Consider the following 13,522-nt stretch of genomic DNA (forward strand, 5'->3'; position numbering starts at 1 on the left):
ATGCGACACAATTTTAATGTTTTTAATAGATGTAATGGCTGAAAATGAACCAAAATGATCCTCAACTTAATACCTAGACACACCTGTATTTTGTGTATATTGTGTAGATATATTCTGTGTATGTTTTTGTGGATACATTTTCTTTTCTATTTCTTTTAAACAAACCCTCTTGTGAAAGGGGCAGGGCAGGTGAAATACTGTATGCCTTACAGTATTTTCTCAATTTCTTCAATATACATTGAAGCCGTGTGTTTCAAGATAATGCAAACCTGGTTCTCAAAATCGGGCTGGATGGGGATTTGAAGACTATCCGTTACACCTTCGCCGTTTTCCCTCACGTAGTAGACCAGCAGACGGCTGAGTGGTGCCATGCTGTGGCTAACAGGAAAGCGCAGATACGACACGCAGCTGTCCACTTCGGCCTGGGAGGAGGAGGAGCCAGCAGCACCTGGCATTGTGACAGCAGGAGGGGTGACACGGTCTTCATTAAGACTCGGTATTCTGATGTTAAAGACGTCTTGGATAAAGATGCTGGGACACTCAATCGTACTCAATCAAAAAGAACAGACAGGAGAATCACAGAGAATAAGCCGGGGGCTTGTGTGATGCTTACATTATTACAATGAAACTACTAAAATAAACTCTTACGGCTTAATGCTCAGACATTTTAATTTCTAGCACATGCTGCTGAGAGTAAAAAAAACAACAGGCCTCCTAAAAGGTTTTTCTATCCATCTTAAAACAATCAAAGTCCAAGGGAATAAAAACACACTCACCAGAGGCCGAGGGAGGCAGCTGGGTGGTGTGAATGTTCTTGTCGAAGGTGACTGTCGCCCTTTTTCCTCGGTGCGAGGCTGTGAGGTTGGCCGGTTGTTGGCCTGAGAGGATGATGTTCCCCCTGGATGCCACCTCGTAGTGGAGGGTGAAGTTACAGGGACAGGTGGATTTGAATGCAACTTCTGCTTCTTGGCCGACCTACATGCACGCAGAGAGAGGCAAATACGCATGAAAGACACTGTGGCAGTATGACGCATTATATTACCTTTTGATAAAATGGGCTGAAATGAAGTTTGAAACAACATCGATGCTGAAGATAACATTCGCAGGGAATTTAGGAAAAGAAGGCAGCACTGACCTTGAGTGGAGCACTGGGGCTCTGAATCTGGATGTGACACCTGCTGGGAGAGTACCAGCTACTGATAGACAGGTAGCTGGGCAGGTACTGGTCTCCTACTGTCTTATCGTCAATAGATGTCACCTTGGTCTATGCCAAAAGAGAAATTAACAAAGTTTTGCTTAAAATGACCTTCTCTTTTCACCTTGTTTATATCACCTAACCCGACTGCTACTGACCTCTAGCCAGACATACTGGGCAGCAGTAGGGATGGAGGGGATCTCAAAGGTGGCATGGCCGTCCTCGGAGATCAGCTCGCTGGTGTAGACATTGTCCTTGGGGGTCAGCTCTGCCTTGACACGCACCCTCACCCCATCAGCTGGACTCCCATCAGGGTAGGTCACCTCGATCTACAGGGAGAGAATTAACAAACAGTAGGTGGGAAAATACAAAAAGCAGACAACCGGGTACATATTAACCAGCGTAATGTAACGTTAAAGCTAATTATGAACAGAATGTGGCGTCACATGCAGTAAGTAGTTGTCTCTACAGTCTCACCTTCCCTTTGTAAGGCAGACCAGGCTTGAACTGTTTGCGCGTGTCCTTTGAGTACTTGATGTCGATGAGCTGTTTATGGACGGGCGTTGAATCGTCAAAAGTGGTTTGCCTGCTCCCATCTATGCTGCTCACTGACGCCCAAATGCTCACGGTGCCCCTGAAGTGATCGGCTACATCCAAGGGCATCATGTCTTTCACACACAGGCTGAAGTTTGCAGAACCTTTGATCTGAGAACAGGAGAGGAGTAAAGATCCGTAGTTCTGAATCGCACATAAAAACAATTATGTTCCATGTATGTACGATCTTATTTCAATACCATCCTTTAATTTGCTATCACACTCTGAAACAGGATATCTGTTGACTGTGGAATAAACTGACCTCCATGTTTTTAATCACAGGATGGCCCATCTCATGCCGGTAGTAGCCCACTCCATTCACGGTCATATTCACTGTCAACTTCCCTGTCACTGGTTTCCCAAAGGTGTACCTGTACAACATTGACACGTCAGACCTCTACATCTACAAGGCAGCCAAGGTCAGTGAATCCAGAAACAGTCAACAAGCAAGATGAATGTACTAAAGCAGAGCTACATGTAGCAACAAAAGGGTTCATATGTTCTCGGAGTAATTTGAAGAGACTTACTTGGCTCTGACAGTAGCTTGCTCGCATGAGCTCAGATCACGAATGTAGGGCGGTGGATCAATTACCAACTCAAACTTGGGCATCACTGAGGGAGGAGACATAATATTACTTCAGTTACGTGATTATAATTTCGGTTGCGTTGTTTTCTTCGTATAATGTCTTCATGAAACGACATCTCGTCTCTAAAGAGGTCTATCAGAAGAACCATGTGAAGTTTGCTTCTTTATTTCTGAAACACTCAATGGACCTTTTCTCCTCAAAGACAATACACTTTTAAGCAATATCACTGAACATGATGTATCGAAAAATCCCCACTAGACATAAAAACACAAGAAAGAACAACAGGACGATTTATTCTACAAAGAACTATAAACTGTTGTGCGCAACTCTCTTGTACATGCAGGGTCTCACCATATTTCTGCACTTCAAACGACTTGTTATAGGTGTGGCCCTGCTCCTCCACAAAGATAAACCACTCTCCAAACACCGGCTGATCCGACAGAGGGAAACTCATGTTCACAACGCCTGTCGGACAGAGAAATGTAGTTAACACCTGCAGAGCATGTGTGACCGACAGTGGTCAACCATGTGTACCACCGTATACACTACCGACATGTGAGTTTTATCACCCTCTTTTTTGTGTTTTAATACTGACAAAAAATGAGCAGTTCTAAAATGACATATTACATATATGTATTATCACTTCAGTAAAAATATTACCTACAGAAAGGCTGTAATGAAATGTGAATCTTTATGCTGCACAACGACATTATAGAAGACGTGGCTCACCACAGCAGATGGATTTTAAACTTTTCCACTGGACCATCCGGGATCCTCTTGGATCCTGTCGAATTACAAGTTCCCCCATCCGGCGTTAAGTTTACTCATTTCACATCCCGTTAGTCATCATTTGCATATTGTCATTACACAGTGGCAATGTCATATTTTGTAATTGTTGCGTCAGGTCTAACGGTCCTTGAATTGAACTTGACCCCGAGACCTAGCTACCGTCTCAGACCACTTTCAAAATACTTTTACAACTTTTCCTCGGGTTATACATAGGCTGCAGGTAAGAGAGTAGTAAAAATAAATAAAAAATAAACACCTCAGGGTTCGCTATAAGTAATGCACGGGCTTCCCTAAGCATCTTGTAAAGCAGCAGCTTGTTATTTGCTTTACAAAAAAAAGACTCACGGTCTGGGGAGACAGACAGTAAGTGAGTAAGGCGAGTAAGTGTGAGACAGGGAGAACACAGTGTGTGTTGGCTAGTGGGGGGACTGATAAAGACAAAACCAAGAGACGAGGAGGGAAGAGATTCCTTTCATGTTGTTTATCCTCGTACAGTTCCAAAGAGCACCCTGTTATCTAGGTGAGCTGCCCTGACTCCTGCTCTGTAATCTCCAACCAGGCTGGGAATTAAAATTGCCACTGTCCCCTGGGTGGTCCCGCCAGCCTCCACTCACCAAAACATACGCCTCAATCTGCAAAAAAAAAAGAAAAGAAAAGACAAGAACAAGAACAAGATATTATGAATAAGACACTTACAAACTGTAAGGCCTAGGGAGGATCCTACGCCCAATGCTTCTCCCGGCTCATTCCTTATCCAACAGTCATCCATCTGTGAAAGTGAGTATTGCCCTGTACCAGCAGCGGGCCTTTATAGCTGCAAACATCAATAAACCGTCTGTCTGCACAGTTGCACAGTATATTTGGAGCCATTGCTAACATTCCAAGAGAAATGGCTCCTGTAAACAGGTAACTGTACATTTCTCTGCACTCACGGCAGACCAGGTTTCTCCTCTGAACTCCACCAATTAGAGATGGAAAAGCACGTTTGTGCTAAAATAACATGTTGTTCTATTGCCGGGGTGATATGGTATGAAGGATGACTGTACCAATTGTGTAAACACTGGACATTGAGAATATTTTTATTTTTAGCAATACAGATCTTATCATAAATCTTGTTGATTTTGACTTAAGACTCAGTTATTTATGGTGTATTTGCCCGGCGTCAAAGAGTGGTATGTAATGTTTGCAATGTTTTTCAGATACAACTTTATTTCCTTCAACGTGACATTCATTTAGAATTACCTTGTCATTTATTGGCCTCAGATCAGGGGTGACTGTGTAGACATTAATGAACACTGATGGGAGAAAAAGAAACACAATATTGTAAAATGCAGCAGATTTGCACCCTTTTAACATGCACTGAGAACATGAACTAGTTTCTGTTCGGATCAATAAATCTGTAGGCCACCCCAGATCAAACTATGAAATCTTGTTGCTTGACTGAATGAATGAGATGATAAAAATGCTATATCCCAATCAGAAGACACCATACTACCTATCGGGATGACCATCTTTGTTCTTCAGTTTGAACCCAGCATCTTTTGGCTGATTTTCATTAACCAAGTTTAATTCTATGACAAAACCCTAAAAATGAGCCTCAACGCTCTGCATGTCTGTGCGGTGATTAACTGATGAACTAGCAGGTGCACTATGCGGGAACCTTTATGTTTGGGTTTGTAGACGGGCTTGTCCGTCTGGATGAAGACGGCCGTGCCCTTGCTCTCCACTGTGACGGTGGTGTAGTTGTGGAAGATGTAGCCTCCCTCGGTGAGGTGACGGTTCCCCCACACCTTCAGATGGGCCTGGCCTCTTAGACCCGAGGGAACCTGGTGGCACACACACACATAGACACACACAAAAGCGAACACAAAGAGGATCAGAGACGAATTTACCAAAAGTAAATGAGCTCAGCGGGGGAAGGATTGAAATGTTTACTGTAAGCCGCTGTACATGATTCCCCTTGATTGAACATTTTGGATACATTTTGATGGAACTAAAGCTACCACATTACAAAGGGACTGCATTTAAACACCAGAGGAAGATGCCAAGCTAAAAACACAGCACACTACACATGACTGTATTTCACGAGAATGAGGGTGGAGGTTACAGGGAGGGGAGAGACAGAGGGGAAGAATCGAGTTGTGTATACTAGATTGATCTATTCCAGCCTTCGGGGGCGGCGGACCATACATGCACGTCAACAGCTGGTGCATATTATATTGGGGCTGTTACCTTATTCCCAATGAATGAGCGGAGACAGATGTTGCATTACAAATAATGTTAGTGGTGATTTGCATGTTGCCTGAGGAATGTGCATACAGCGGACAAGGGGCTCTCACTACTGTGCAGCTGTCACAGCTAAACGGCACCGCGCATTTTACACATCTCTGGAAGGCAGCGAGCATATCAATTCAATTCAGTTTATTTTGTACAGCCCAAAATCACAAATACAAATTTGCCTCGGAGGGCTTTACAATCTGTACACATACGACATCCCTGTCCCGGGAAGTATCACTGTGGGACTCTGCTGAGGAAACAAATGAATAAGTAGAACACGGTTAGACTCACCTTCAGCTTGACGGTGCCTTTATCTGGAATAGACACAACGAGATAATTTAATGTGGGATTTGTTTTTTTTTATTGCATTTTCACATACTTGTGTCTCAGTTCTCGGAAATCTGTATAAACATCTGTATAATTGATATCCAGTAGCTATGAGCGCTACTAGACTGGAAATCCAGCTGCAGCCTGTCTCAATGCCACTCCGAGGGAGAGCAAGCACCATCTATCAATGGGGCTGTCAAACAGATTACACACTGTATACACAAAGTGGCCGGTGGGATAGGCTGAACTGAAGTCTCCAATCAAAGACCACGTCTCTGAAAACCAGAGCTTGGTCAGGAGCACACAGCGAGGGCAGAGGTCAACCAGGCTCACGTCGCGTGTGTTCTTCAGTCTACGCGTGCGCCTGTGTGATCTCTACATCCTTTGAGTAAATCACAACAAAGGAGGGGGGGGTGTCTCATAGCTCAACTTGTCAGTGCAGGTTCTCCCTCCGAAGGTGACGCATTGTGCCAGTGCAACCGTAAGCTTTGTTCTCTCACCGAGCACCGAGACGTGGCCGTGGGCGACCGTCTGTCCCTTCACCGTCAGCTGCACCTGGACGCGTGTCTCCGCTTTGGCATTGAAGATGGTGACGCTCACGCTCTCCTCGACGCCCGCTCGGAACACCGAGGGCGCGGCGACCAAATAACCCCTGTGGTGGAGGGCAGGAGAGCAAGATGGAGAAAGGGAAGGGGGGATGAAGAGGAAGTGGATGGAAGGAGAACAAAGAGACATGAGGAGGACATACATGCATATGCTGCGTATGAACACATATGAACTGCATCAGCGCTCCACTTTTAGGGACAGTCGGACACGGATACCAATGACCATTTCTGAGTTTAAGTGAATGTTATTATCGTGTAATCTTCCAGGTAAACGAGGAACAAATTCACGATTCCGTCTCGCTTTCTCGCCCCGACCCGCACGCACGGCCACATGCACGCACACACAACAAAACACACTTACAAACAGGGACATTCCAATTGGATTTGTGCAGCGAGATCAGGTTTAATTGCAATGGTTACCAGGGACACGGTACCTGTTGGCCAATGAGCTTTCTGCTCTAGTTTTCTCGTTGGGTGGTCCGGCACCTCTGACAGAACCTTGGCGTCTGTTTTGAAAAATAACGACTGAGATTCCACACAGTCACTCTGACACTTAATTGAGGGAAGGAGCCTGTCACCGAGGTCACAGAGCAAAGGTCATTCTTTGATGCTTATCAACAGGGGGAAAAAAAGGCCAATTTAGGTTTTATTTGGATGAAAGGATATGCCATCTGGCACTGAGGGGCGACATCTTTCAGGTAGCAAAGACTTTTTATTTATAAGGCGCTTTTCTAGACCCAAAGCGCCAGTTTTAGGGACTCTTGTACGCGTGGTCCCGTAAACTAAATCAGTAGTGTGGCCTGTTAGGGGTTATCTTAGGGGCACGAGGAGCAGTTTAAGGATAACTTACAAAACGCAGACTATGCGAAACAACATAAGCCTGAATATTTCCATATTTGTTTCAGCCCTGAACAAGTCATTCCAACTCTATTTCGAAGGAAAATAGGCCAACTCTCCCCCTGAAACTTTTACTGAAGATCACACAAATTAGGAATGAGCAAAGCCTCGAGCGCAAACCCAATTGCATGCCTGAGAGAAGGATCAGGTGGTTGGCATTACAGCACTACAGCATTACAGCCGGAGGCAACTGCAGTTCCTGAGAGAGAAAGTCATGAGAAAATCCCCCTGGAAAATAAGGCTTCAGGAGAAGGAAGATAATACGAGGAAATTGACTCTGCGCGTTTGATCTACAGTGAGTTTAACCAGCTCTCGGATGAGCCCGGATCAGGTGGTGAGACCGCGCTTACTTCAGTCACATGGCTCAATGTACTCAGCTTCTCATTGTTTTTGTACAACTTTTGTCCTCAGCTAGAGCCGGTCAGTGCCTGAGAAGGATTTGTGCTCTCTTTTTTGTAGGTGAAGTCTTAAACAGACAGTTTTTTTTTTTTAGTTCAGTCACATGGTTTTATGCTCTTTGCCTTTTTGCCCAAATGTCCCCCTCAGCTGAGCTGTTTAATACTTTACAGCCATTTGAGCTCTCCTTTGCAAATCACGCCTGCATTTGTCAGTATTTTTTTTGTCAATTCATAGAGCTGCACTCAATACCTCAAAGAATTGTTTCCAGCTCCTTACCATTAACTCAACTCTCAAGGTTAGAATCAAGCTCCCGAGCAGCTGACAGCAGCCTGACTGATGACACCAAAGAGACTAAAGTCATTCATAAACTGAATAAAATAAGCTCACTGTCAAACCTGTGAATTGAAATATTTAGAAATATGTTTATGTGGCATGAGGAAACTCTCCAAAAAAAAAGCTGCATATATTCCAGCCATCACAATGAAAACAGCAGAGCAGGCCACCTTTCTAGTACCACTTTGTGTAACTGCTGCAGGTCCAATGACACAAAAGTGAATGAAACACTCTGAACAGAACATAAACGGCAAGGTAATACAACGTTACCATCAGTCCTCACGCAGAACAGAACATGACAATTTCACAGATTAGGACAGTGATTATTACAATGTAATGACCAAATTGCTGCATATATTTGTAAGCAGAATTGCTAACCCCCCACACACACACTTTAAAGTTACATTTAAAGTTCTGCACATCACATCGGAAATGCTTGTGGCGAGTGTAAAGCACTGCACACAGCAGACAACGCATGCATGCTCTCTTACGGGCTCTACTTACTGTCTTTCTTGCGCATAACTTGTGTTCACGTTGCAGAGGAACAAAGTCCACCACAGACTCAAAGCTGTCAAAGACCACCGCAACATGTTGGCCTCGGGAGCCGAGACGTGTTGGATGGCGGCTCTCCCCTCTGGAGGACGGCGGGCTCCTCCGACTCCAATGAGGAGTTCAATGAAATTGAACAGTCTGTCTCCAGCTCGCTCTCTCCCTCTCCCTCCCCTCTCTCTCTCGCTCTCTCACTCACTCCCTCTCTCTCTGTCTATCTATCCATTGAGGTCGGCTGGCATGGTAGGTGTGCAGAGCTTCGTCCGGAACCAAAGATCAACCTTTCTTTTCTTTTTTGTAATCATCCCACTTCGCCGAATCCAGTTCCAAGCAAATCTTAAATCTTCTTTCTTCTTCTTCTTTTTTTTCTTCTTCTTCTTCTTCTTCTTCTTCTTCTTCGTTTCAGAGCCCCGAGAACACGGACCGTCCTCTCCCATGTGCATTCACCCGCCCCGGTTCCGTTCTCTCAGATTTCAGCATTGCAAACTGTGAGCGTCCTCCCACTTCAAGTGAGCACAAATGTCACTCTAAAGAAAAGTTTGACATGTACGAAATAAAAAAAAAACGTGCAACTATATTGCTTGCCCGATAGTTCCTTCTCTAGTGAGTGGGTCTCTCTCTCTGCGCTCCATTCCCCTCAGCGGCTGCTCTCCGGCGGCGCTGCGGGAGCATGACTGACCCCAGTGTGTGTGTGTGTGTGTGTGTGTGTGTGTGTGTAGCTGCGGTTCAGACCACGAGAGACTACCTGCACGTTTCACATACTTCTGCTTCAGCCGACGGAGAGAAGAGCAGCTACAATATATAGTTTCCCTTTGCGTTGGAACAACACCACGAGATTGTTGAACCATGGAAACAAAGATAAAAGAAGAAGAAGAAAACACAACAAAACAAGCTCTTAAAGAAAGATTACCAACATTGTAGTCAATTCTTTCTTTTTTTATGCTCTACAGATATCTGCTGCCCTCAAGTGGCTAATAGGCTTCGGTGCAGTTAAGATTCAAGATATATTTTTTTTAAATGTCATATGCACAGATTACAGACAGTCACTCTGTACAATGAAAAGCGTATTTTGCTGGGTCCTCCTAACACACAGGAATTACAATAAAAAGGTCAAAGATAAATACAAAGAAGGCACACGATATAGTAATAGTATTGCACAAAAATAAGGCACAAAAATGTGATGACAGTATTGCACAGTGTATAAAGTAAAGTATTGCTCAGTGTCTCAGAGTTTAAATCAAGGACCAAATATTTATTTAAATGCTTCTGAGGTACTTTATTGATGAGAAAAATGAACAATGTTGCACAGTAGTTTTTCCAGGTTTTCTGAAATGCTTAACAAAAACAACATTACATGATGAGGTCAACATGAGGATATGGTCATTGAACAACATAACCAGAAAAGAGTAACAGTAAAAGTAATTCACATCTTTAAGTAAATCAGGCACCAAGTGCATGAACGGATGAAAAAGCACCTCCAGAACCAAAATGGAGCTCTTCATCTTCTCTCAGGTGGACGATGCCCATGAGCTCAACAAAAGCCCTGACCCTAATGTTGAACATGTGTCCTAGAAAAGAAGAAAAAAAAGCTCCAAGGCTCAAATACAATAACAAAGAGTAGAAAGATGAAAACACTGCTGAAGTATCTTGATCAAATTTTAAATCCTTGCCAGTGGCACTCATCACTCCGTGGAGGGCGAGGAACAAAGAGACAAGTTCTTATACATAACAATAAACATCACATTACTTGTATTTACAGTCTTAAGCGCAGCCGTGAATGACGCTCCCAACACTGAGATCTCTCTGTTTCTCTGCCACTATGTTGTGATACAGTTTGCAGTGCGCTTTCCCCTGCTCGGGCTCAGTGAAAGCAGCCTTGGAGAAAACCAATTGGTCGTCCTGGTTAACCGCCACTCCGTACGCCTGACAGAGTCGGCCCGCGAGAGCCGTGTCTAAAGATAAGAGCTGAGCCAGTACGTCGAGAGGGAAGCGGCAGTTGCGGCTGCTGTATCCGTGGCTGTATATTAGCAGCAGGTCTCGACCGCACGCCACCAAGTGGCGGTGCAGAGCACAGCTCTGTAGGAAGTTCAACCTCCGGGCCAAACGGAACAACCGGACGGGGTTTCGCTCCAGAAAAGCTTGGTTGATGGAAAGAGCGAGTGTGACGGCAGGAGAGCCACGGAGCCGCTCGGGGAGCTCCATGATGTGCTGCGTGGCACGAGCTGAACCTGGGGGGGGGCGAGAAAAAAGTAAACGAGTATGAAGAAGTTTTAATCAGAGAGAGAGTTACAGATAGCATTCTGACTCTAGTACACATGCCTTTAAGGATGAGTTCAACAAAATCTATTAACTTAGTGTAGAAACCATTGAACGCGGTTACATTTGCTGCCAATGACAATGAATTCTGATCTCTATGTAATTTATAGGATGCTTAAAAATGCATGCATCTACACCACCAAAAAGGGTAAAACTTGCAATAAACAGTGACAAACCCAAGTTGTACAGCAGACCAAGAGCTTGCATCTTTTCCTGGTTGGGATGCGGTCCTGTTCCAGTTGCGTAGCAATCCAACAGCCAGCTCAGATTCTCCTGTAGGTGTGTGTCGTTAATGCGTGGGTCGTAGAGCCGCAGGGGCTCACCACAAAGACGATAAGAGGCATAGATGAGGAAACGCACCGTCCGCTCTAAAATGGCCACACAGGTCAAACCAGACACCCTCTGGATGATCATGTCCTGTTTCACGCCGCGCAGACGATCAAAGGCGAAGCTGTACACCTGGAAGACAAGTTACAATGATGTTAATATATGTTGCAGAGACTTTTACATCTATTCATTATTCAATATTGCAGTGTTCTTTCTTACTGGGCTGTGGAAAAATGAGCTGTATCAGAATCAAATTTACCAGTCAGAATTCTAATGTTTCATCTTAGTTTTTTTGCAAAAGATATTTATGTAAATTCTATGGCTACTAAACGCTGAAAATGTTGTCGGTTTGTTTCCAAAAACACACAGCTTGTGTAATGGAAATAAGTGTTGTGCTGTGTCCAAATGCCAAACATTTACTTATTGCTATATGGTCATTTGGAGCACTTTTGGTCCACGAAATAATAGGTCTAAACATATACTGTGTCGTTTTAGACAGGATGCTTACTGTGAGGGACATTTATCATAAGTGCTTTATTCTTAAATGTGTAGCTGAACTCTGAAAGCAGAGTTTAGTTCATCTTGACCCAGTCTAATCGGCGCCATCCAAGTGGGGCAATAACCGGTGGATCTCGGTATTGTTTTGGGTTCTTTTCGTCTGTTTTCTTTCTGTGTCTCTCACTCTTGACTCTCAGGGCCGCAGCCAAACAACACCTTCCAGACAGCATCAAGGCTTGTCTGGTGGGAAGGAGGACACCGAGGAGGATGAGCAGGGGGGAAAGGGCAAACATTTCAATAATAATTGTTGATGTATAAAACTTATGTTGAACCATTTTTCGGGGTCAGACCTCCAAACCATCTGTGGTGACGAGCTCTGTCCATTCAATTGAATTATTCCAAGTTTCTGTTTAATAAATGCTTAAAGACATTTAAGCGTTTCACATCACATTTGTTTTCTCTAGAGGAGATTAATAAGGTTAATTAAGTTCCATTACAATTACGTGAAGCTGTGCCAACTGTGTGTGTGTGTTACGAAGGGTGTGTGTAGATTATGCCAAAAGCTCCAATTCCCTTAAATACATAGTTACAGTTTTTCGTGACCAAACTCTGACTGACAACAGTCAAAACTGAGTGACTAGGGTACTAATGCTACTCGCCTCTGTCCAAGGCTGCAGGTGAGGGGAGGCAGCGATGTCATCAATAAGATAACACACAGTTTTCAGTAACACTGCAGGTGGACGAAGGTCAGTGGGGTTTGTCGAGTCTTTCCCAGCTGCTGGTCTGGAATACTCTTTGACGGCACGGAAGGGGTCTCCCCTGGGCTTTCGATCTCTTTCTGTGCCTGCCAACAGCTCAAAGCGGTGAAGGCAGTTCTGCAGCTCACGGTCCCGCAGCTCACGAGCGGGGCACATGGTCTGGCAGGTCCCGCTGGGCCCGGTTTCTTTCCCATGCTGCTGGCGTCTCTCATCCCTCTCCCCCTCTCTCACGTGTGCTTTGCCTTGGCCTCGCCATTGTTCATCAGTCCTCTGTCTCCCTTCTCCTCCTCCATCAGCTGGTGCATCCCTCCTCTGAGAGTGAGAGCTGCTCGAGGGAAACGGTTTGGTTGTTAGCTGAAAATGTAGTCGAATAGGAATCCGATACAATGAGCATACACTAGAATGGCTTCTCCTCTTGCGGTGACTCTCGTCTCCATCTGACCCACTGACACATGACAGCTATGTTTACCTCAGTTCTGCTCTGACTTGAGTTGCATGTGTTTGTGGAGTTGTAGAGTTATTTGTGTAACATATAATAGAGCTTCCTTTGACTTACAGTATGCAAACTGAGTATATTGTATCTTATTCGTGTACTACAACATCAAGCTTTGCAGTTAGGCTTGAAATTAGCTGCATTTTACTCTTGCACTCTTACATTAATGTAGCCAACTCTCTGAAATAACAAGCGTTAACTGTTGTAATAATTGCTGTAATTCTAGCTTTATTTGAAATCAGTTTTTGTTCGCTACCTTTTCGCCAGCTGTGCCACAAAGGATACAACGGCGCCGTGTTGCCTGGTAGTTAGCTGCTGGTGACTTCTAAACTTAGGCGCTAGCTAGCTAGCTAGCTAGCAATGGCAGATTCGAGCCAATGGCAATGGCTCGAATAACGTCCCTATTATCCAACAATACGCAAGTTAAGCGAAGCAAGCTAACAAGCGACAAGTTAGAAAACGTTGCTTTGTATGCCCATTTGGTATGAAATGCTTAATGTGTAACAAACCGCCCCATGTACTCACACGCGACGAGGCGCTCTCCTGCGGTTCATTGATCGTAGAAAACTCACAGCGAC

General features: G+C 44.5%; 2 protein-coding genes across 2 annotated transcripts in view; both read right to left on the reverse strand.

Moving 5' to 3' along the window:
- cpamd8 (C3 and PZP like alpha-2-macroglobulin domain containing 8) overlaps positions 1-9,067 on the reverse strand; it is a 39,637-nt gene extending 30,570 nt beyond the window's left edge. Inside the window, exons 1-15 of the mRNA XM_079220735.1 lie at positions 8,508-9,067; positions 6,270-6,421; positions 5,734-5,756; positions 4,826-4,991; positions 4,408-4,460; positions 3,780-3,797; positions 3,106-3,160; positions 2,728-2,841; positions 2,317-2,401; positions 2,052-2,160; positions 1,673-1,900; positions 1,354-1,524; positions 1,136-1,264; positions 777-975; positions 270-448 (exon numbers count right to left, since the gene is read on the reverse strand). Coding sequence (XP_079076861.1) covers positions 270-448; positions 777-975; positions 1,136-1,264; positions 1,354-1,524; positions 1,673-1,900; positions 2,052-2,160; positions 2,317-2,401; positions 2,728-2,841; positions 3,106-3,160; positions 3,780-3,797; positions 4,408-4,460; positions 4,826-4,991; positions 5,734-5,756; positions 6,270-6,421; positions 8,508-8,593 — 1,767 coding nt within the window. The 5' untranslated portion in view covers positions 8,594-9,067. The remainder of the gene's footprint in view (positions 1-269; positions 449-776; positions 976-1,135; positions 1,265-1,353; positions 1,525-1,672; positions 1,901-2,051; positions 2,161-2,316; positions 2,402-2,727; positions 2,842-3,105; positions 3,161-3,779; positions 3,798-4,407; positions 4,461-4,825; positions 4,992-5,733; positions 5,757-6,269; positions 6,422-8,507) is intronic.
- A 1,246-nt stretch (positions 9,068-10,313) lies between these two features.
- On the reverse strand, positions 10,314-13,498 carry sac3d1 (SAC3 domain containing 1; the record flags this gene model as incomplete). Its single annotated transcript, XM_079221037.1, has 4 exons — positions 10,314-10,780; positions 11,045-11,327; positions 12,353-12,776; positions 13,470-13,498. The coding sequence occupies 4 exons, from the start codon at positions 13,496-13,498 to the stop codon at positions 10,314-10,316; spliced, it is 1,203 nt and encodes a 400-aa protein (XP_079077163.1).
- Positions 13,499-13,522: the final 24 nt, after the last annotated feature.

The sequence above is a fragment of the Taurulus bubalis genome, assembly GCF_910589615.1.
Source record: "Taurulus bubalis genome assembly, chromosome: 7".
Classification (NCBI taxonomy): domain Eukaryota; kingdom Metazoa; phylum Chordata; class Actinopteri; order Perciformes; family Cottidae; genus Taurulus; species Taurulus bubalis.